Source organism: Stenella coeruleoalba, assembly GCF_951394435.1.
Source record: "Stenella coeruleoalba genome assembly, chromosome: 1".
In the NCBI taxonomy this organism is placed as follows: domain Eukaryota; kingdom Metazoa; phylum Chordata; class Mammalia; order Artiodactyla; family Delphinidae; genus Stenella; species Stenella coeruleoalba.
In genome coordinates this window covers 105,520,877-105,546,101 of record NC_137169.1, presented here as the reverse complement: position 1 = coordinate 105,546,101, position 25,225 = coordinate 105,520,877, and the positions used below count along the sequence as shown (strand labels likewise).

The following is a 25,225-nucleotide window of genomic DNA, read 5'->3' as shown; positions in this document are numbered from 1 at the left end:
ACAGGCTCAGAGATGCTAAGTAACTCGCCCAGGTCTCTGATTGTCCAAGGCTCTTGATCTGTGGTTTTCTAATCCCTTGTCCTTCCATCAAAATGCAACTGTCCTGATTTCTATCAATTCCTCATCACTACATAGTGTGATAAACTAACTTCAACTACGATGTTCATGACTGATAACGGCTTTATGTATTCTGCTTCCCAAATAAGGGCATTTTAACCTAGGCTGTTGGTGCTTCCCAAATAATCACAGCCAAACAGGATGAGTAATGTGACAGGCGAATGGAACAAAGGTATGGTGAGAAGGGAAAGGAGGGGACACAATAGTTTGAGATTCCCCATATTATAGGATGCCTGTAGCTGCCTGACTACTCTGCTCTTAGACCAGGAAGAGACAGGGCCATTTCTACTTCCTGAGTGGGACTAGTGGCAATACAGGAGTCTAACAAAGGGTTGTCACCTCTGCATGTGACAATGTCCTGTGGCCCACTTACCCCCACCATACCTCGGTGCAGCTCCTATAATCCTCTCAGTCACACTTCTCCAGGACAGCGACGGTGCCCTCTCACACCCACCCAGAGTGTCCCCTTAGCCAGTGCAGAGCAGAGGGTGAGACCAACTGACTCAAGCGGTCATTTGATTCAAGCTAAAAAAATCCTTTCCCTCAAATTATCTACGAAATTGCCCCTTTCTTCTGTCTTGCTTTGGAGACAGTTAATGGGAAAATGTCCCTCCCTCTGCACAGTGAACAAATTCATTCACTATTCCTACTCCGAGGCAAATACTGCACTCACGCTCCCCTTCTCCCTCTCTCTGAGTTACCAACCCTCACTTGGCAATATCCCTCTCGACCCCTGGCAGCTCCATTGAAGCACATTCACTATATAGTCACATAAAAGACAAAAGATGAGTCTGGATCAATTTCAGGAAAATTCAGATTAAAACATGGAAATCCAGAAAAGTCAGAAAATAGGGCTAAATCCCTCAGATTTAGCTGTTCATCTTAGTTGAATTCACCAAACAGTGGTTTGGGTCTGAAACACCAGTTATTCCTCTGATCTAGAGTATTATCTAGCAGCCTGTAATGCTTCCCAAACTCCTTCTCGACAGGACAGGGCACACATAGATAATGATAATATTGGTAGAGTCCTCTGGTGCAAACAGCTGGAGATTTAGAAACTGATAAAGTCAGAGGCCACCAGCTCCAGGTCGCTCAGGCCGCTTCAGGTCCTGCTAGCCCAGACACTAAGAAAGCTAAGGAAACCAACATTGTGGCAACCGGTTAGGAAGCTTAATCCTTGTAAACCATAGCCTAATGTCCTCTTACCAAGGTGCCGTCTCATCTCACCCTCAACTCAGCCAATCCCCTCTGTCTTCCTTCCCAGCCCCACTCCCCCATCAATCAAGACAGCCCTCCCTTTCAGGGAAGCCGCCATTCCCGCTCCCACCCCACCCAAGGCCAACGGCTGTTCATTCCATCAATACCCTTTCTTCATTCTAAGGTGAACTATTCCTAAAGATGAAAATGCCTAAGACCCCGTCCTAAAAGCTCATCTGCATAATCATCTTCAAAGACAAACACGAATTTCTCAAGGAACAGAAACGTCCTCAGCCCCTGCCCCGTTCCCCATGGCATCATTCCCTGCCCCCATGTGCCAGAGCTAGAAGGGTCCCTTCTCTAAGCAGAGCGTGTGACTTGAAAACTACCAGCTTCAGTCACCTCCGGGGCTTGTTTAAAAATGCAGATTTCTAAGCTCCCCCTCCCTTCCTAAATCAGAATCCCTGGGGGTAAGGCAGTAATCGACACTTTAAACCAGCCCCCAAGGTGATCGTTCTACACAGTTCCAAACCACAGGTCGAGAGCCTCTGATTTAATCCAGCTCGCTCTCTTTACAGAGTAGGAAAGTAGGAAACAGGCACCGATGAGGTGAAATGGGCTTGTCCAAGGTCACACTGGCGTTAAGGTGACCAGGCCAGGCCAGGCCGGGAGACCGCCTACCCCACTGATTCGCACAGCACCAGCTAGGAAGAGCTCGGAATCTGGATGTGTCCACCACCAGCCCCTGCCCCCCACGAGCCGCAGGCCCCCGCACTCACCCTCTTGTAGATGTCCTCCCTGCTGGCCTCATACTTCTGCTGCATGCGCTCCTCCAGGAAGTAGATGCGCAGCTTGAGGCTGAAGTTCTCCTTCTTCAGGTCATTGAGGTGCTGGGACAGAGTGCGATATCCATTAGACATGGTGGGCAACCCATGGGGAGGAGCACATGCCCAATCGCCCCCTCAGCCCAGGAACGTGGTGCAGCTGCACCGCGGCATGAAGCGAGCCGGCGGCGACGCTGCGAGGCTACGGCGACATGCCCCTGATGGCTGGCGCTCTCTCCCGCACTTGGGCCTGGGCTCGCTGCTCTGGGTGCCGGAGCGCAGCGCGCTTTCCTTTTTTACCTCGGGAGATATTTGCGGAATCCCTGACAGAGGAACATGCTGCGTGAACTCAGACACAAGTGGTGTAACCCGACTCCAAGCTAGGACTCGGCTCTCACCCTCCCTCAGCCTCTCAGGCCCAACTGTAGGCAGTTAACAGTTTCTCAGAAAAGAGAGGGGGCTGACCCTCAGAAGCTTCCAGGAAATGGGGAATGGGAGTAATTCAAGGTGATGGTTGGGTTGCAAGGACACAGAATGGCCCACAAAATGGTGACCACGTATCAAATATCCCCCTTCTGTCAGGTGCAAATCTTAAAGAACGACTCATCAGAGGGGTTTCTAATTTCCTTGAATGATCCAGAAGCTCACCTCTCAACAGTTCCTTCCCAGTTTTATTCCCTGGGCCTTTCCAGCCCTGAGGCAGTTAAAGAAATAGCCTTTATTACCGTGCCCCTCCCCCCATACACACCTGAGCCACCTCCCAAGAAAGGGCCAATCTTCTAGTTCAGTGGAATCTTTGCAAAAATCTGTTTACCAGTTACACAAGCTCCAAGAGGCAGGGTCAAAGGTTCCTCCCTCTAAGGGATGAGGGCGAAAAGAGGGTGGGAGGCGATGGAGGGAGGTGTCAGGCTGGAGCCCAGAGACTTTACCCAGTCACTAGTTCTTAACTCCGGCACCTGCCAAGTGGAGCTAGGCACTCATTACCAGATCCTGCTCCTAAAGCAATCTAAGATCCTTGAATGACAGCTGCAACGCTGGCAGGAAGTATTATTTATACCACACCACACGGGACATTGAAGGTGACTGGGAGACAACGCCACAGCACAGATACCACACACAGGTTCTTGGTTGCAGTAATACTAGCTTGAAAACAAATTAACATTAACATCCAAAGTAAAGGAAACAAGAACTTTATACTTAATTCACGTAGAAGCTTCCTCCCCAACCTACCTGCTCTTCATTCTTCTAATTCTTTCTTCACTCTTCATAATAATTCCAATCAACCTCCCTTTTTTGTACACTGCAGGTAGTATGTTGGGCATGAGGAATACAAAGATGAAGACAGTCCCAGCCCTCCAAGAGATAGGTGGCCGTAGAGATGTAGGTGCGTACGTTTTACACTATAATCCTCCAGGCCTGTGTTATTCAAACATTGTACATTTCACACTGCAATCCAGTGCATGCACACACACACACAACTGAAGTAAAAGTTCCCCAAAGTAATGTTAACCATCACTATGTAGGATGCACTCTGATATTTCCTATTCCGTTTCTCTTTTTGGGAGTGACCCACTGAATTGATTCCATGACCCACTAATATGTTTTGTCCTAAAGTTTGAAAAATACTGAATCTGTGGGAACCCAGAAGAAAGAGTGATTCATTCTCATTAGGATGGTGAGAGAAAGAAAGCTTTGACTAGGAGTTGCACTTGCACTTTGCTTTGAAAGACAGAAAAAATTTGAGTGAATAAAGTGGCCTCAGGAGGGCATAATTAGAACTGAGCATTCTCTCAAATAGAGCTGGATTATAAGTAGGCAACACATTTCTTACCGAGACCACTGGTAACTTAAGACAATATATTCTTCATTTTTTTAAAAAAAGCACACATTTAAAATGCATTTAGCTAATTTCATTAAATCTGTGCTCTTAGAATAAATGAATTTCACCTAGGCTTAATTAGAGACAGTGAGGAAGAGAAAAGTCTGAGGTAAGACTCAAGACGATCCTTTTCTGGTCCCAGCTTTGTTACTAAATAGACGTATGACCTTGGGAGTACACGTCTCCAGGGGCCTAACTGTCCTCATTTATAAAATGAAGTGGTTGGAAACGGTGATTTTAAGGCCCGTTCCTGGTCTAAGCTCCTAGAGGAATAACCTGATTATTATTACCTCCATTTTGCACAGGGGGAACCAGGTGCCAGATTCTAGATTGGTGTTTAATCATGCTTTTGATGTCTACTTGGATTCTTTCATCATGTAAGATAATTTAATAGAAGCTTTATGGAAAGTAAAATTGCCTATGAATGCAGGTGCTCTTATCCAACCTATATATTTCTTTCTTCACATTAAGCCTATTTTCTCTTATGCCCTGTGATCCCTTGTTCTTTTCCTATCTCTCTAGCCTCTTCTCTGTGTTGTTTTTTTTTTTCTTTTTTCCTGGCTCTTTAAAGCTACTACTTAAATGATGATTAGCCATTAGCCTTCTGATTTTTTTCTCTTCACACTTTCTCCCTTAGAGATTTTATCCACTTTTAGGGCTTTGACTTTTGCCTCCCAAACAGTCCCCAAACCTCCAACTGAGTTGTCTCACCCAAGATCTAGCCCTACATATCCAGCTGTTGGCTAAATAGTTCAACTTGCATGTGCCATTCTCACGACAAACCTCATGGCAAACACTTTTGCAACAGTGTCTGTCATGTCTGCCAGAATTCATCCAGCTAGTTCTTCTCCTTATTAAAGCTAAGAAAACCGATTATTTTCAAAGCATTATTTTCAAAACTCAAATCTTATCCTGTCATCTCCCTTACTTAAAAATCCTTCACAGGCATCTCATCTCTCTTAGTATAAAAGAAAAAAAAAAATCACACCCTCTCAAGACACCCTGCCTCTTTTTTCAAGCCACTTTCTCAAGTTTGAATTCCACCCAAACAAAGCTTTCCCTGCTACGCCAGACTGGAAAAACTCTTTCCTCTTGAGCTCCTAAGGCAACTCCTAACGTTTGGCAAGTGCTCGTACGCTGCCTCGTGGTAATGCTTTTCTGTTGTCCTGCAGGGTTATTTACACATTTTAGAGCTTTTCACTTTTTCATGTGTCTACCTCTCCGACTAGTCTGTAAGCTGCCCAAGGGTCGATGACTTATCTGTCTCTCTATATTCCTTCAGTTCCCACAATTGCCAAGAAGACCTCCCCAGTTAATTCTTCCCGCTGTGCGGTATACAATCACCTCAGTCAGACTAGAGTGTTTTGAGGGCTGGCAAGGCATATTTTGTGTCTTTGTATTCTCGTTGCAGAATATTTAGGACGCACTCCCTAAATATGTGTTAAATTAATGAATAGATAATGATTGCATATATATTTCATTTTTTGCTGATTTGATCTGTTAAATATGGGCTAGGTTGCTTATGTTAGGTTGGCCAAAAAGTTCGTTCGGCTAGGATCTTACGAAAAAACCCAAACAAACTTTTTGGCCAACCCAATATTATTCTCATAACTTTCCAATGATATAGAAAAGTTTGTTTTAATGATTCCAAAGAAACTACATCTGCTAGAATGGTGACTAGAAAAATAATGTTTTGTTCACTTAAATTTCTAAGTTTATATGCCCATCTTGACTTTTCTCCTGAACTCCAATCTACACCTAACTTCCTAGTAGAAATCTCTACTTGAATATGGACAGCTCATACTTGTGATACATAAAACTGGATTCCTAATTTTTCCCAGGACATATGTTCCTTCCTCTTTGGACCCCATTTCAGTTTGTAACCACCAATATTTGCAGTTGTTTGGGCCAAAACTTTTGAATTATTCTTGACCCTTCTTTCTCATGCACATCGTCTCATCTGTCTGTAAATCTGTCTATCAAGATTTCTATTTTCAACACATATAGAGAAGCTAGCTACCACCACTGCCACTCGTACCTTTGCCACTCTGGCCCAAGATACTGTGATCTCTCCTCTGAGTTATTTGAATAGCCCCTTAACTGGTCTCCCCACTCCCACCCTTGCTCCCCTATAGTCGATTCTTAGCGTGGCAGCCATATCACTATGAGGGTTACAAAATGTCAGATTGCTCCTCTGCTGGAAACCCCCAATGGCTTCCCATCTAATTGAGAGTGAAAGGCTAAGTCAGTCGTTTTGTTAGCCCATAAGTCCCAAGGCCCTGCATAATCTGGAGCCTCTCCCCTACCCTCTCTTCTACGTTTTTCCTACTACTCTTCCCCTATGTACTCTGCCCCGGCCACACTGTTTCTCTTTGCTGTTTCTCAGAAACACCAAGCACCCTCCCTCCTCAAGGCCTTTCAGCTTATTGATCCTTTTGAATACTATGCTCTTTCTTTAGTTATCTGCATTCTCCTCCTCACCCTCTTCAAGTCTTTGATCAAATGTCACTTCCTCTATGAGGTGACCACCCTATTTAAAACTGTTACTCACCCTATGCCTCACCCCAGCCCTCCATGTCTCCCTTCATTGTTTTTTTTTAATCCCATAGCACTATCACCTTCTAAAATATTATATTTACTTATTTATTTTGTTTCTTGTCTGTCTCTCCCTACTAGCATGTGAACTCCATGAGAAAGCCAGGATATGGGCCTGTTTTGTTCACTGCTATATCACCTGTACCCAGAATGGTGCCTGGCACATAGTAGGTGCTCAAGAAATATTTAATAAAAGTATGGATGAATAACTAACGTGCTGACTTTGACTTCATTGGATTTAATCCTAATAGAATTCAATCTGTATACAAGATTATGCAGATCTTGTAGGAGGAAGAGCATATCTAAAGGTAATTTTATAAGTGAAATTAATTCTTCTAACAGACTAATTTTAATGCACAATGCAGAATCTGAACTATGTACAAGAGTTCTGAATAAATGGGGAATAATATATGATAAATAACAATCAAAGGGCATTATGAACTGTACAAATAATAAAAACTATAGAAATTAGGAAAGAGAGGCTACCAGAGAAGGTTCCAGAGAGAAGTGACATTTTTGCTCTCCTTAAAGGATGAATCAAGTTTGCATAGGCTGGAGGGAGAATGCAAGGCAATCTAGGCAGGTAGAACATAAGCAAAGGTGCAGAGGACCAAGTGGACTGAAACAAAGGGCACATGCTGTCCTGTAGTGGGTGAACAGAGAGGACAGGAAGTGAAGAACCATTTTAGAAAGATCTTGAAAGTCAGGATGAGGAGCCTGAGTTTGTTCCTTTAGCAGATCCTGGTTCTCAGTTTGAACAAAGGGTGAGGAACTACCTACTACTTACTTTATTTGCTTATTACTTATGTTTTATTTGTTTGTGTTTTGTAGCTTTATCAAACAAAACCACACACAACCTGGGCTGCTCACTAGACCTCCTAAATCAGGGCCTCTCAGAGCTTTGGATAAGCTCTGCACTGCTTAGGAAACAAACACTGCAGGTTCTTGAGCAAGGGGCAGTGCTTCTATCTTTGTTCTTCCTTTTTAATGTAGTATATAGAAAATCTTTACTCTTCTCTGAAAATATTTTTTCCAAACATTAACAGTTCTCCCCTGCTCCTTGCTTAATTTCTTCTTCCCACCGCTTCTTAATGTATTAGTCCAGACTGGAAACAAGACTTTAATAAGAACTCAATCAATGCCAACAATAGTAGGCGATTACAACCCAGCTGTTTTATGTCATGCCCCATTAACATAACCGACTGTCAAGTCAGCCTTTAAAAACAACTCAGCCTCAATTTGCTTAATCATATTCAGACCCCCCCAGATAGTTCTTACAATGGAAATGCTTGAAAACATATTAATCTCTTACCAATCCCTCTCCTAAAAATACAGTTCCACTCCACTAAAAATGATTATCATCTTAATTGACACATTCTTTTCAAATATAATCAAACTTTTGCAACTCAACTTCACCAATTTGATATCTGTGATAATTCATAATTTTACATTTCATGAAAATAAAAATATTCGTAAATAACTTAATATGGTAAGCAGAGGAACAGGAGAATAGTGTTTTAAGCAACCCTTGACATTTTACTACCCACTTACAAATTGGCAATAAATATTATCACTATTATACATATTTATCTAGGTGGGATAGCACAGAATTGTGGAAAGGGCAATAGCTTTTGAACCAAGGAGATCTGGGTTCAAATCTCAGCTCTGCTATTTTCTAATTGTGTGACTTTCGGAAAAATACTTAATAGTAATTAACTGTAGGAAAGGAGTCAGGAGGTCGGATTGGGGTAGGCTATTAAGAGTGTTGCAATTGCATCTGTAATGTGAACTTTTAGTTTTCAATATGAGGCAAATAGAGCAAAAATAATATGTGTTAAAATTTAGATATTGGGGGGACTTCCCTGGCCGTCCAGTGGTTAAGACTTCACCTTCCAATGCAGGGGGTGTGGGTTCAATTCCTGGTCAGAGAGCAAAGATCCCACATGCCTTGTGGCCAAAAACCCAAAAAAAAACATAAAACAGAAGCAATATTGTAACAAATTCAATAAGGACTTTAAAAAAATGGTTCAAATAAAAAAATCTTTAAAAAATTTAGATATTGGATACATGGACAAGTGTTTTATTGTTCTTTGTATGTTCTTGTCTGTGAAATAGTTTATTATTTTAAAAAAACTATTTTAAATGGAATGAAACTAGGAATTACAGGAAGGCAGCTTTCAATTAAATATAAGAATAAATTCTCTAGTAGAGCTGGATGTAATGAACTTATTGCCACACTGCATCCATACATTCATACATCAAATATTTACTTAGCACTTACATTATGAGAGAGAGTAAATTTCCTGCCACAAAAAGGAATCAACTGAAATTAAAGGACCACTTGTCAGGGATATTGTTAAGAATCTTCACACATCCACTAGGTTAGTTCTGGAGAACTTTTAAGGTCTTTAGCCATCCTGAGATTCTATGTTTGAAACATATTTTCTCATAGAAACAATATTACCAAAGGCAGCACCAATGAGAGAGCTGTCACTTTTTGAAAGATCTCAGAGCACCCCACCAGCTCTCTTATGGTAGAGCCCTAAAAGGTAGTGGGAGTCTACCTGTTCAGACTGAGTGCTCTGGTTGCCTTGCACAGGAAGAGGAAGAGGAGATAAGTGAGCATAAAGGACATGTTATTCCAAGACAAAAGCAGCAACAACGACTAGGGACCTAAGGATGACTCTCAACAGACTTTGCTAACAGTTACATTTTCAAAACAGACCTGTGGGAAAGTCACACCAATGGCTGGAGAGCACTTCCTGCTCTTTAGCACCCAGGAACCCTACTTGTTTTGGATTAGACGGCAGGGATAGACACGAAGGGATGGGGCAAGGAGAAGGAGGAGGATGGTTTGTTTCACACATAAATATTTTATTTGTAATACATGTATGTGTCTGGGAGTCCCTATGTTTTTATGATAAAATCTAAGTTGGAGAAATACAAAAGTTTAGTTACTGGCTGTTTTGAATGACTTTGACTTGTATTACAAAATTAATTAGATATAATTACACTATCTTCACAACAACAATCACTTGTATAGGATTTGACAATATACAAAGCACTTCCATATATGTATTATTTCATTTTATCTTCATTACAACACTGTGAAGTAAGTGGATTGGATATTATTATCCCCATTTTATACTCCAGGAAAGTAAGACATCAGGAAGTTAGCCGATTTGCTTAGCTAGAAAGTGGAGGAGCACAGACTACAGCTTCCAGCAGTCTGACCCATATTTCATACTCATCAGGGCCTTACTCATGACACTAGATGACCCCTGTGAAACTAGGGTTCCCCTGTGACTAATAAGGTACTTCCAATTCTACCTTAGGTCCCTGCATATTTTCAAAAAGTATCCTTCATTATAAATAATATTGCTTGTGACCTCAGAGGATCTGACCACCTGAACCTATATAAAACATAGTTTTCTCCATTTTCAAGGTGACTAAACCAAAGCTAGTCTTCAAAAGATTAAACATAGGGTTACTATATGACCTAGCAATTCCACTCCTAGGTATACACCCAAGAGAAGAGATACATATGTCCACACAAAACAGAAGCATCATTTGCATAGTCAAAAAGCAGAACATCGCAAACATCCAAAAACAGAAGATTGAATACACAAAGTTTAGCATATGCATATAATGGAATACTACTCTGTCATAAAAAGGAATGAAGTACTGACACATGCTATAACACAAATGAACCTTGAAAATATTATATAATGTGAAATAAGCCAGGCACAAAAAGTCACATATTACATGATTCTATTTATATGAAATTTTCAGACTAGACAAATCCATAGGGAAATTAGATGAGTGGTTTCCAGGGCGTGGGAGAAGAGGGAACAGGAAATGACTACTAATGGGTATGATGGGTTTTTGGGGGGTGATGAAAATGTCCTGGAACTAGATAGTGGTAATTGTTGCACAACTCATTAAATATACAAAAAACATGGAATTGTACACTTTAAAAGGGTGAATTTTATGGTATATAAATTACATTTCAAAAAAGCTGTTATTTAAAAAAGAAGAAAGAAACTAAAGCTGTGAGAAGTAACATATCCAGTCCTTTGCCTTTTACAAAGGATTTTTCTATGATAAAGATTCAAGTTCAATTCAGTTCAATTCAGTTAAAAGCAAATGGTTTAGAACTGACCATTTCTAAATGTATATTAATCCTACTTAGATTATGGGGCCCTAACATAAAGGCTAGAGAAAGTACACTTTAAGTGGCCCTCAATATTAAATACTCATGGATTACTATGTTCTATCAAAAGTTAAAGTTTTGTTACAATCCTTAAATAAAACAGAAAGAAAACATGATCCACCCTATATTTTGACAGGAAAAACAGACTCATTTGGCTGCCCTGAAGAATATGCATAACTTCTGCAGAACATTCTAAAAAGGAAAATGTCAATCGAAGTCAATCAACTTGGTCTTCCACTCATCAACCCTTTCACTTCCACACAGGGTTTCTGTCCAGTGTTCCAGAAGCCAGCTGTTGATGCCTGCCTCACAAAGCAGACTGAGAACTCTACAAACATCTGGCTTTTTCTCTTTGGGGTTGCACAATAAACAAATCTTTCTTCTGAAACTCTGTTTTTGAAATTTCAACATAATCCCTGAAGTTTCAGTCTTTTAAATGCTAAAATATTAACAATACCATTCAACTTTTTCCCCTTAAACTCAGAAGCATACTGATACCCATCCTCTACACAGCCTTTTCTTGAAATACGTGGCCTGATGGCAAGACAGCTAACAACAGAGCTATTATATCAGGTCAATAAATAAACCCTGTCTTAGGCAGCATCATTGTGTAGATAAATGGCAGGGGTTCCAGTGATGTTCCTGCTGTCTTCCCCCACCATAGATACACACCCACGCTACCCACAATGATCCTGGAATAGCAGGGTGTTGTCATCGTCATATTGGAGCGCTACGAACTATATAAAAACAAAACAAAACAAATAACAACTTCCCTGGTCACCAAAAATAAATGGCCCAGCCAGAAATAGCACTGTCAGAGACAGTTAAATGAGTTCCATGGCAAAACGACAGTTGAGCTGCACTGATGCTGGGAGCTCCCGAGGATTCCTAGGCTCCAAACTAGATTCTCCTACGGTTTGGCCCGACCAACAAGAGCAGGACTTGGTGTTGTTTGTTCACAACTGGTTCGACCCAGGAAGATTATTTGCTGAGCTTTTAGTATTCAGATGGAACGTGTCAATTTATGGCCTCACCTATTTTTCTAGATTTTCATTAATTCTTTCTCCACCCTTCTCTAGGAAAGAAGGTGATTTCAAAGGCACAATTAGGACTTTGTCCAGGCATGAGAGCTGAGTTCGCAGTGATACCATGAATAACCATGGCAGTAACAATAAGGCTTTGACCGAGAGTAGCAGGTGGTAGGAGGAGATAAAACCAGCTTGAACCCCATTCTATACTCTAGTGCTCCAGCCATGACAAAAAGCCTCCTGTTGCTGAACTTGCTCTGCTGCCTCCAGGACTTTTCACGGGTAGCAGTGTCAGCCTGGAAAGTCATTCCTCTTCAATTTCCATTCAGCTCTGACTTCACTATCTCCAACTAGCCTGTACGGATTTGAATTAGATATTACCTACTAAAGGAAGCCCATCTGACCCTAAAGTCTGGGTAAGGGTCCCTCCTGAGTGCCTCCACAGCATTGTAATGATTACATTCTGTTGTAATTGGCTAATCTGTAAACTCCCTGAGGGCAGGAACCATGTTTGCCTATCCATTATTGTATGTGCAGTGCTTAAGACATTATGTTGTATACAGTAAGCACTTTAGAAATATTTGTTGAATGATTAGATAAATAAAAGGAATGCACATTATTAAAAATTCAGATAATACAAAAAGTTATAAAGAAGGTAAAAATCATGGCTAATCCTATCACCCAGACCTAATCACTTCAAATATTTTGGTGTATATCCTTCCAGACATTTCTAGTTTTTCTCCCTCAAAAATGAGATCTTATAAATACTGTGATATCACTTATATGTGGAATCTAAAAAATACAACAAACTAGTGAATATAACATAAAAGAAGCAGACTCACAGACACAGAGAACAAACTAGTGGTTACCAGTGGGGAGGGAGGGGCAGTATAGGGGTGGGGGAGTGAAGGTACAAACTGTTGGGTGTAAGATAGGCTCAAGGATGTGCTGTATAACAAATAGTCAATATTTTTAACAATGGAAATGGAAAGTAACCTTTAAAAATCGTGTAAAAATAAAATTTTTTTAAAGAGATCTTATTTTATGTAATATTCAAACTGTTGTTGTTGTTCTGTTGTTTAATCTTAAATTTGTTATTATTATTACACACATCCTTCCAAGTCAGTACATTGCTCTGTGATGCTCTGTTGTATGTGTACCATGGCTGAAATAATCAATCCTTGCCTTGATGAATAATAGATTGTTTCTAATATTTTATTAGTATAAAAACACTGAAACATTCATCCTTCAACACACACCTTTTCATACTTGATCACTGTGCATGTAAAAACTAGAACAGGCCTGGCACATAGATTGTACCCATATACTGTGTAGATGAACAAACAAATGAATAAGGGAGCAGCTGTACATAGAGAGGCATAATGAAATTGTGGCTAAGCGTTCAGGTTCTGGAATCGGTACATTTCTGTTAAAATCCCAGCTCTAGCACTTTCTAGCAATCACTAGTCTTTTCCTAGCTTCAGTGTCCCTCCCTGTACAAATGAAAATAATGGTTGTACCAACCTCAAAAGACTGTTTTCAGAACTGAATAAGATAATGCAAGTCAGGTGCATTCACAGAGGTCTGCACACTGTAGTACTCAATAAATATTAATTGATAACATTATTTTTGTTATTTTAAAATTTTATCATTGGAATGGAAATTCCTCAAGTCCATAGGAAGAAAGACAGAGCTTCTCTTCATACAGTGAAGAGGAGAAGGCAACAAGTTCTAATGAGGACACAGAGAGGAGATAACAAAATATAAGAAGGATTATTCTCATTCAATGCCATTTTCTCTGTGGAAGTGATTGCTCTTTTCTGTGTTGGTAACCATACCTTCCAGAACTTTCAGGGTTGTTCAATTTTTGTAATTTCATTCTTTTTGATAAAGTCACTTTGTTAATTGTGTAACCAAATGTGAACCAATATTTATAACTTTGTAAAGTTTACCGATATGTATGAATACAAATTAGAAAAAATGTTTTGTCCTAACATCTAGGTTTTTTTTTTTTTTCGAGGTATGTGGGCCTCTCACTGTTGTAGCCTCTCCCGCTCCGGACACGCAGGCTCAGCGGCCATGGCTCACGGGCACAGACGCTCTGTGGCATGTGGGTTGTGGGATCTTCCCGGACCGGGGCACGAACCCGTGTCCCCCGCATCGGCAGGTGGACTCTCAACCACTGCGCCACCAGGGAAGCCCCTAACGACTGGTTTTTAAAGATAAACATTTGATTGGCAATTACTCTAATCTTGTGATCTCTTCCACTGGTGCCTTAGATGTTATTTAAATTAAATTTCGTGTAATTTAAATTTCTTATGTCCTAATCAGAGTGTGTGCTCTCCGAGAATGGTAACTCATATACATCTCTGCATCCTCTACAGCACTCAGAATCATTGCTTTTATTCATAGTTCTTAAGAAAAAGGTGATTGATCTGATGCCTATTTTTGGCAGTGTTGCTTAGGAATGAAAACGTTGCCGAAGTTCTGTGGAATGACTGTGTGGAATCCCTCTGAAAAGTCATGTTTAACAAGAAAGAAAAAATCCTGTGCTTATGATTGCAGAAAGTTTCAGATTTATCCCCGCTTCCCTTCTCATCTAATAACTTTTTGAAAGTCTCAAGACACTAGTGAAACCAAAACCAGTATGCTTGGGGCACTGTGGTTTGAGGAACATAAATGCCATTTTCAAAAAAAAAGAAAGAAAGAAAATGTACTTCACCAGTAGCTTTCATTTGCCAAGGCTGTAATTAAAGAGAAACTCAAGAAGCACTTGAAATGGCTGGACCTAAAGGCAGAAGTCACATGACCCAGACTCACCTAAACTAGAACAGGAAACCCAGGCCGTGATAACTCAGATCTCCATAAGGGTAGAAAAGTCCCTTTTAGGACTCACTTCCCGCACCCACCCCCCACCCAGGCTTCAAGACCCAAGTGGGAAAATTTGCCAGGATGGGTGGGGCCTCAACAGGCTGACTCACTGTGGTTGGATTCAGACTGCCCAGAAAAGCTAGCTTCAGACTGTAATTAAGCAAACACTGCAGCTGGTCTTGTTGGCATTTTCATGTTAAAGACAGCATTATTAGAAAATGTGTAAACAGGGGAGGGCAGTGGAGGCCTCCTCTAGACCGTAAAGCCACAGACCCCTACCCTTTCCATGGCTTTTCTATATATAGCATCTGCCATTTTGATTCTCTGCATAGAACCAAATTGCACACATTGCACTAATGTAACCTCTCCTCTGAATGGTCCTCTCATTTCCCCAAGAAACTTGACTCTTGGAATTATCTTGGCTCTGCCACTTTATACCTGTAATAGCTTTCATCAAGTTCTTTGAGTCTTGGTCTCTTCACTCATATAATGGATGTAATAGAATATCTAATATCTATCTCATAAGTTAGGAAAATGAACTGAAAAAGAGCTGAAATAAAATGTGTTAAATGTCGAAAAAGTGCCTAGTGTTTAATAAACACTCAATACATATTATTATTAGCTATTATTATGATCTTCTTAATAACTCCTGTCCAATATTTCAAAAGGTCTCTGCTTCTTTCTCTTACTTTACATTTATAATTTTATGATCCCAGTTTAGGTAGACAGTTATCTCCCTTTAACCTCACCATTAAAAATAAATGTGCTGGGCTTCCCTGGTGGCGCAGTGGTTGGGAGTCTCCCTGCCGATACAGGGGACACGGGTTGGTGCCCCGGTGCGGGAAGATCCCACATGCCGTGGAGCGGCTGGGCCCGTGAGCCATGGCCGCTGAGCCTGTGCATCCGGGGCCTGTGCTCTGCAACAGGAGAGGCCGCAGCGGTGAGAGGCCTGCGTACCACAAAAAATAAAAAAAAATAAAAAAAAATGTACTTTTCCCACCTGCCTCTGTAGTACAATGGATAGCACATTGGACTTCTAAAAATAAATGTATTTTTCCTGACTTCTCAGTTTCCTATCCTAACCAATTAATTAATATACCAATACCCTCTTTAGAATCATTTTACTTACTGTGAATATACTCAGTGAATACTGAAGTAGAGGCCGGGGGAATACAAATCCAATATAACACCTAATCTTCAACGCTTTTCAACAAATTTAGCTTAACTGATGAACATCTACTGAGCACTTACTATGTACCAGCATTATGCTAGGTTCTAGAGACTAGAAAAAGGTGAACAAGAGGCTTTCTGCCTCTGAATTGCCTAGAGTCTGGGTATACATTTTGAGACTGGAGAATGAGGGGGGGCATCCTAAAAAGAAAAACAAATAAACAAAAAACTGGACCTGAACTGAAACTTGAAGGATGAGTAGGCTTTAACCAGGTAAAGAAGAGGAGAGAAAAATTATTCTAGGCAGCAGGAACAGCCAGAAAAAAGGCTTGCAAATATGAAACAACTTTGACTTGCAAGCAGTTCAGAATTAATGGAATAGAAAGCATGTGATGGAGAATACTGGGAGATAAAAGTGGATTTACAGTTTACCTAGGGAAGATAGAACTGCACTCTGTGCCCATCTAAATAGGAGGAGCTCATGATTCTAGGCCTATATGAGTCAGTACTCTTATTACCACCAACATAGAAAGTACTATTTTAGGTCACAAAAATGACGAGTATTCTCAGCACATCATGAGCTGCTTGGTAAGTTCCTTTGTTACTCTGTGCCTTTATTTCCTGATTTGTAAACTGGTGTAATAATCATGCTTTCTTCACAGGGTTTCCATTAGCATTAAATGAGATGATACTGCACATACTTAGCACACTACTTGACACACAAAGTGATCAACACACGCTAGCTAGTGCTATCTATGTGCTGCTCTAGTCTCACTCACCCCAGAGATGCTGGAGGTGGGGTGGGTGCTGTGATCAGTGAGAAAACATATAGGAAAGAATTTTTCTCAACATATGACTATGGCCATTTGACATATGACTATGTAAAATGACCCAACAACCTGTCAGGATTTGTAATCATGGTACCTAAACTCCATCATCCTGAAAAAGTCACAATCTCTATAAGTTCGGGTTCCCTCACTTGAAAATAGGAACAGTGACGCTTGTTTCATGCAGGTTTATAAAGACAAAATAAGGCAATTTATGAGAAGCACTTAACCCACTTCTCAAGTCTATAGTTCTGGAAAGAATAGAGATCATTCCATCAATGTATCTTTGGGTGGTGGGGGGAAGTGCCTTTAGAACAAAGCTGACAAGGTTTAAAAATTAATTAAATCATTCACTCATTCAAAAAGTACAAATGAAGCATACATACTAAGCAAAACTCTTTTATCATGGGAAACAATACCTATTAATTTACTTCTACCAGTGTAAAGTTGAGTAGGCTTATCTGTGCCACTATTTCTGACCCCTTCCCCCTGCCTATCCTTCTCTAACCCCACTCATACTGTGGGTCGGGGATACAGAATGCAAGAAAAGAAAAGAAAGAAAACTATATCTTCAAAGCTCTGTTCCCTTTGCCCCTTCCTCCTGCACCAATATAGTGAAGAAAGATGCTGTCACTTTCACTTGATAATTGACCAATGATGTATCATCCATAATGTGCCAGTATTTACATTTTTAGTCTATTATCACTTACTCATAAATCAAAGGATCTTTTCCCTAGAATTTCCTCCATCAACAAATATTTCAGAAATAATCATATTAACTGATCAATTAATTTTTACTGATTAAGTATATTTAATATTACTTCTTTCCTTGTTCTTTTTTTTTGGAAGTCTTTGGGTTTTTTTTTACATCTTTATTGGAGTATAATTGCTTTACAATGGTGTGTTAGTTTCTGCTATATAACAAAGTGAACCAGTTTTACATATACATATGTTACCATATGTCCTCGCTCTTGCGTCTCCCTCCCTCCCACCCTCCCTATCCCACCCATCCAGGTGGTCACAAAGCACCGAACTGATCTCCCTGTGCTATGCGGCTGCTTCCCACTAGCTATCTATTTTACGTTTGGTACTGTATATATGTCCATGCCACTCTCTCACTTGTCACAGCTTAACCTTCCCCCTCCCCATATCCTCAAGTCCATTCTCTAGTAGGTCTGTGTCATTATTCCCGTCTTACCCCTAGGTTCTTCATGACATTTATTTTTTCTCAGATTCCATATATATGTGTTAGCATATGGTATTTGTCTTTCTCTTTCTGACTTACTTCACTCTGTATGACAGACTCTAGGTCCATCCACCTCACTACAAATAACTCAATTTCGTTTCTTTTTATGGCTGAGTAATATTCCATTGTATATATGTGCCACATCTTCTTTATCTATTCATCTGATGATGGACACTTAGGTTGTTTCCATCTCCTGGCTATTGTAATTAGAGCTGCAATGAATGTTTTGGTACATGACTCTTTTTGAATTACGGTTTTCTCAGGGTATATGCCCAGTAGTGGGATTGCTGGGTACCATGGTAGTTCTATTTGTAGTTTTTTAAGGAACCTCCATACTGTTCTCCATAGTGGCTGTACCACATTCCCACCAGCAGTGCAAGAGTGTTCCCTTTTCTCCACACCCTCTCCAGCATTTATTGTTTCTAGATTTTTTGATGATGGCCATTCTGATGGGTGTGAGATGATATCTCATTGTAGTTTTGATTTGCATTTCTCTAATGATTAATGATGTTGAGCATTCTTTCATGTGTTTGTTGGCAGTCTGTATATCTTCTTTGGAGAAATGTCTATTTAGGCCTTCTGCCCATTTTTTGGATTGGGTTGTTTGTTTTTTTGATATTGAGCTGCATGAGCTGCTTGTAAATTTTGGAGATTAATCCTTTGTCAGTTGCTTCATTTGCAAATATTTTCTCCCATTCTGAGGGTTGTCTTTTGGTCTTACTTATGGTTTCCTTTGCTGTGCATAAGCTTTGAAGTTTCATTAGGTCCCATTTGTTTATTTTTGTTTTTATTTCCATTTCTCTAGGAGGTGGGTCAAAAAGGATCTTGCTGTGATTTATGTCACAGAGTGTTCTGCCTATGTTTTCCTCTAAGAGTTTGATAGTTTCTGGCCTTACATTTAGGTCTTTAATCCATTTTCTGCTTATTTTTGTGTATGGTGTTAGGGAGTGTGCTAATCTCATACTTTTACATGTACCTGTCCAGTTTTCCCAGCACCACTTATTGAAGAGGCTGTCCTTTCTCCACTGTATATTCGTGCCTCCTTTATCAAAGATAAGGTGACCATATGTGCATGGGTTTATCTCTGGGCTTTCTATCCTGTTCCATTGATCTGTATTTCTGTTTTTGTGCCAGTACCATACTGTCTTGATTACTGTAGCTTTGTAATATAGTCTGAAGTCAGGGAGCCTGATTCCTCCAGCTCCGTTTTTCATTCTCAAGATCGCTTTGTCTATTCGAGGTCTTTTGTGTTTCCATACAAATTGTGAAATTTTTTGTTCTAGTTCTGTGAAAAATGCCCGTGGTAGTTTGATAGGGATTGCATTGAATCTGTACATTGCTTTGGGGAGTAGAGTCATTTTCACAATGTTGATTCTTCCAATCCAAGAACATGGTATATCTCTCCATCTATTTGTATCATCTTTAATTTCTTTCATCTGTGTCTTACAATTTTCTGCATACAGGTCTTTTGTCTCCTTAGGTAGGTTTATTCCTAGATAGTTTATCCTTTATGTTGCAATGGTAAATGGGAGTGTTTTCTTTATTTCACTTTCAGATTTTTCATCATTAGTGTATAGGAATGCCAGAGATTTCTGTGCATTAATTTTGTATCCTGCTACTTTACCAAATTCATTGATTAGCTCTAGTAGTTTTCTGGTAGCATCTTTAGGATTCTCTATGTATAGTATCGTGTCATCTGCAAACAGTGACAGCTTTACTTCTTCTTTTCTGATTTGGATTCCTTTTATTTCTTTTCTTCTCTGATTGCTGTGGTTAAAACTTCCAAAACTATGTTGAATAAGAGTGGTGAGAGTGGGCAACCTTGTCTTGTTCCTGATCTTAGTGGAAATGCTTTCAGTTTTTCACCACTGAGGACGATGTTGACTGTGGGTTTGTCATATATGGCCTTTATTATGTTGAGGAAAGTTCCCTCTATGCCTACTTTCTGCAGGGTTTTTATGATAAATGGGTGTTGAATTTTGTCAAAAGCTTTCTCTGCATGTATTGAGATGATCGTATGGTTTTTCTCCTTCAATTTGTTAATATGGTGTATCACGTTAACTGATTTGCATATATTGAAGAATCCTTGCATTCCTGGAATAAACCCCACTTGATCATGGTGTATGATCCTTTTAATGTGCTGTTGGATTCTGTTTGCTAGTATTTTGTTGAGGATTTTTGCATCTATGTTCATCAGTGATATTGGCCTGTAGCTTTCTTTCTTTGTGACATCCTTGTCTGTTTTTGGCCTCGTAGAATGAGTTTGGGAGTGCTCCTCCCTCTGCTATATTTTGGAAGAGTTTGAGAAGGATAGGTGTTAGCTCTTCTCTAAATGTTTGATAGAATTCGCCTGTGAAGCCATCTGGTCCTGGACTTTTGTTTGTTGGAAGATTTTTAATCACAGTTTCAATATCAGTGCTTGTGATTGGTCTGTTCATATTTTCTATTTCTTCCTGATTCAGTCTTGGCAGGTTGTGCATTTCTAAGACTTTGTCCATTTCTTCCAGGTTGTCCATTTTATTGGCATAGAGTTGCTTGTAGTAATCTTGCATGATCTTTTGTATTTCTGCAGTGTCAGTTGTTACTTCTCCTTTTTCATTTCTAATTGTATTGATTTGAGTCTTCTCCCTTTTTTTCTTGATGAGTCTGGCTAATGGTTTATCAATTTTGTTTATCTTCTCAAAGAACCAGCTTTTAGTTTTATTGATCTTTGCTATCATTTCCTTCATTTCTTTTTCATTTATTTCTGATCTGATCTTTATGATTTCTTTCCTTCTGCTAACTTTGGGGTTTTTTTGTTCTTCTTTCTCTAATTGCTTTAGGTGCAAGGTTAGGTTGTTTATTCAAGATGTTTCCTGTTTCTTTAGGTAGGATTGTATTGCTGTAAACTTCCTCTTTCCTTGTTCTAAGTCTCCCTCCATACCTCCCTTGACTAAGTCTGTTCAGGCTGCTTTAAGAAAATATCACAGACAGGGTAGCTTATAAACAACTGAAGTTTATTTCTCACAGTTCTGGAGGGTGGAAGTCAAAGATCATGGTGCCAGCCTGGTCATGTGAGCGTTCTCTTCTGGGTCACAGAATTCTTGTATCCTCCATGGTGGAAGGGGCTAGGAATCTCTCTGGATCCTCTTTCATAAGGCACTAATCTCATCCATGGGGGTTCCACCCTCATGACTTAAGCACCTTCCAAAGGCCCCACCTCCCAATGCCATCACCTTTAGGGGTTAGTATCTCAACACATGAATTGTGAGCGAACACAAACATTCAGACCATAGCATCCCTCTATCCCAGTCTCTTATCAGATCTATACATGAACATACTTCTCTTCCTTTCACCAAATTTCCCCTTTGTCCAGAATATTATAATCTCCTTCTCTAACTGGTAAAATCTAACTGAACTTTGAAGACGTCACTAAATGTGCAGCCCCAGGAGAGGTGTCCTCTTGTAGGAGGCCCTTCTCTGTCCTTTAATAAAATTAAATATTCTCTCTCAAGATTTCAGCGTACACTGTCCTTATCTTTACCATAAGGACACCTTATATTGTAAGTAATGCAGTGTCCGTACTTCCCAATAGACTATTACTAAGGATAGGAATAGCATCTTATTTGAAGTGATCAAGTGTTTGTTGCAGGGATAAGTGAAGTAAGGATGGTGCCATGGTCTGAATGTGTCCCCCTTGCCCCCATTCGTATGCTGAAATCTTAAACCTCAAAGATGATGGTCCTGTATTAGGAGATGGGCCTTTGGGTTTCATGTCTTATAAAAGAAGCTTCAGAAAGATCCCTAGCCCCTTCTGCCATGTAAGAACATAGTGAAAAGGCATCAGCTATGAACCAGTAAGAGGGCCTTCACCAGAAGGTAACCATGCTGGTGCCCTGATCTTGGACTTCCAGCCTCCAAGACTGTCAGAAATAAATTTCTGTTGTTTATAAGCTACCCAGTCTGAGTTATAGTAGCCTGAATGGACTAAGACAGATGGACTCCTGGCTGCCCAGGCCAGGCCTGTATCTCTTTGACATCTGCTTCATGCCCTGGAGGAGCTAACCTTTCTCTGGCACAAACCGTTAATATGTCCCTTTCCCCTTTCCGAGTACAGATCTCATCCTTTATCCCCAGGCTACTGAATGCATGATTTAAACTTTAGAGAAAATATCATGTTATTTAGTGTTTTACCAGTTTTTAGGGTGGGACATTGGAATGTGTCACTCTCCCTCCTACATTTTTTTTTCTAACTAATGTTTCCTCTAATTTTCAAATCCTTTCATGGAGATTCTTCATACAGCAGGTGCTATCATTCAAAGCCTACAGAATGAATGGATGGATGAATGGATGTAAGAATGAACAGACCTGTGAGCAGGTCACAGCTTGGTTTACTGACAATGACCATTCTGAAAAATGCATGTGCTGTAGCCTCATTGTTATTTATATATTGCTTGACACAGCGGAGAGACATGTAAAATATCTCTTATTGGCCTTTTCTCTGCATCTTACCTTGGTTTCTGTCAGTGGTTCCCAGCATTGAGGAGTAAGGACTAACCAGCGATATTAGACCTTATTGCTCAGAGAAAAAGACTTAGGACTCCACAGTTGAAAGTCAGCTGACCTCTGCTCATCACCCAGCTCAGCCCATTATTCTCCCTCTCCCACAGCACCTGGGCATTCATCTGATCAGTAGAGGTGACACCCTTCATTTCTATGATCCAAATCACCTCTCCACCAAAAGGAACACGCAGGCAGACTGCCTTTCAGAGAGCACCCTCACAGCTTTGGGGAGTGCCACAGCTCTGCTCACCCTTTCTGCACTGCAGTAGATGCAAAAGGCGGAAAAGAGGAAGGGGGTGGGTGGTACTGCCCCCACTCCTACCACCAGCACCACAGCTGTTCAGAGGGTTAGTCTTCAAAACCACTTAATATTCCTGCAAACTCTGTCTTTTTTTAAAAAAAAAAAAAAACGGTGGCCATGACAACTCTGAGCACAAAAACCAAGAGTAGGCTGTTTAGATTCTCAGGCACACATTATATGGAACACATTCTTTGTCCACAGGAATGTCTGGTAGGATGTACATTAGGTCCTAGTGAAACATTTCTATTTACAAATTGAAAGAAGACAGGGTAAACGCATGTCAACACTACTTTATTAACCTTTTTTTGAAAGTGGAATTTTTATTATATATAACAAAAGCTATCAATTCAAGAATGAAAGAAACCCACACATCTCAGGGCATTTTTACACAGTATATATGTGTGTCCTGATTCCTGGGCAACCCCCAGGGGGCACCAAAGAGCTGTTTCCTTTTTTAGCACACAGGGATGTAAGAAATCCTGGGTGTTCTTTCCAGCCCGTAGATAGGTTCCAGTAGATAGGTTCTATTGTGCAGACCTCCTTGGATCAAACCAGGGCACAGGGAGCTGGGGGCCTGTATTACATTGTCAGTAATTTGGCTTTTGGCCAAATCTAAGGATAAACCTATCAAGATGCAGAGCACTTCAAGAGTTAAATCAGGAGTTTCAAGCAACAATGCCAGATTCTTGTTGAGAAGCAAATGGCTGTGGCTGAGCCACCTCAAGCTGCAGACGGTATCCAGATATCCAGAGTGGTCCAAGCCAGCAGCAGAGCATATAATGCCAGCCGACTGACTAGGTCTCCTGGGCTCACTATGGCCCACCTACAGATTCTCGGGGTGCCATTTAAACTTCCTAAATTTATCTGAGAAGTAAACCAGGCGTAAAAATGTTAAGACAGAAATAGTGGTACAGGCAACTGCCCATTAACCACAGTGCTCAGCATATAGCTAACAGTGCATAAGCTTATCGGGATAAATGCTATTGAAAGAGACAACATTTTGATAAGAATACCCATAATCCAAGCTAAATTATGGGTCATACTTTTATAAGACACCACTATCCCCTGATACTCCTTCTAACTGGGATAACAATTATTCACCCATGTGACTTACCCTCTCAAAGTCTCGAAGAGCTTGGGTCTGCACCTGAAGGGGTCTTTCAAATGCTCTCAAGGAATGCCCAAAGGGGACCTTCTCACCACTTCTCCAGGTCTGTGACTGCGCTGGAGGGCCTCGATCTTTGGTGTCACTAAGAAAAGCTGCCAGTGAAACAGAACAACAGAAAATTTTATAAAATAGTGGCATTATGATCATCCCAACCTGCATGTTCCAGCAGAATTTGGTTTCTGCAAAATATGAACCAATTCTAGGCCACAGAGAAGCAGTTCACATACAATAGCCTGTGGTAGATCATATTAGTAGTGGTCCCCAGCACAGCACACTAGGTTATGTCCACACGCCTTTGTCATGTGATGTTCCTTCTCCTGCCATCAAAAAGTGGGGTCTATTTCTCTACCCCTTGAGTCTGGGTTGGCTTAGTGACTTGCTTTGACCTAGAGAATGTGATGAAAATGCTGCTGTTGGATGCGTTCAGGAGACTAGGCCTTGAGAGGCCTTGCATTTCTGTTCTTGCCTTCCTAAAACCCCAAGACCACCTTGTTGTGAAGAAGCCCAGACTACCTTTCATGGGGAGGAAAGGCCAAGTACAGCGGGAATGAAGATGCTAGTCACCACTGCCAGACACTTGAGAAAGGCTGTCTCAGACCCTCATTCCCAGTCAAGCTGTCAGATTGTAGAAACAATAAACTTTGGAGAGGGTGTGGAGAAAAGGGAACCCTCTTGCACTGTTGGTGGGAATGTAAATTGATAGAGCCACTGTGGAGAACAGTATGGAGGTTCCTTAAAAAACTAAAAATAGAACTACCATATGACCCAGCAAACCCACTACTGGGCATATACCCTGAGAAAACCATAATTCAAAAAGATACATGTACCACAATATTCATTGCAGCACTATTTACAATAGCCAGCACATGGAAGCAACCTAAATGTCCATTGACAGATGAATGGATAAAGAAGATGTGGCACATATATACAATGGAATATTACTCAGCCATAAAAAGGAACAAAACTGAGTTTTTTGTAATGAGGTGGATGGACCTAGAATCTGTCATACAGATTGAAGTAAGTCAGAAAGAGAAAAACAAATATCCTAAAAAAAACGGTACTGATGAAGTTAGGGGCAGGGCAGGAATAAAGACGCAGACGTAGAGAATGGACTTGAGGACACGGTGGGTGGGAAGGGGAAGCTGGGATGAAGTGAGAGAGTGGCATGGACATATATACACTACCAAATGTAAAATGGATGGCTACTGGGAAGCTGCTGCATAGCACAGGGAGATCAGCTCGATGCT

General features: G+C 40.6%; 1 protein-coding gene across 12 annotated transcripts in view; it reads right to left on the bottom strand.

Moving 5' to 3' along the window:
- PDE4DIP (phosphodiesterase 4D interacting protein) overlaps window positions 1–25,225 on the bottom strand; it is a 223,925-nt gene that overhangs the window by 142,495 nt on the left and 56,205 nt on the right. For all 12 annotated transcript variants that reach the window (XM_079925156.1, XM_079925154.1, XM_079925151.1 and 9 more), the window contains 2 exons: window positions 23,925–24,070; window positions 2,094–2,204 (listed from right to left, as the gene is read on the bottom strand). In XM_079925156.1, the coding sequence (XP_079781282.1) occupies window positions 2,094–2,204; window positions 23,925–24,070 (257 nt within the window). The remainder of the gene's footprint in view (window positions 1–2,093; window positions 2,205–23,924; window positions 24,071–25,225) is intronic.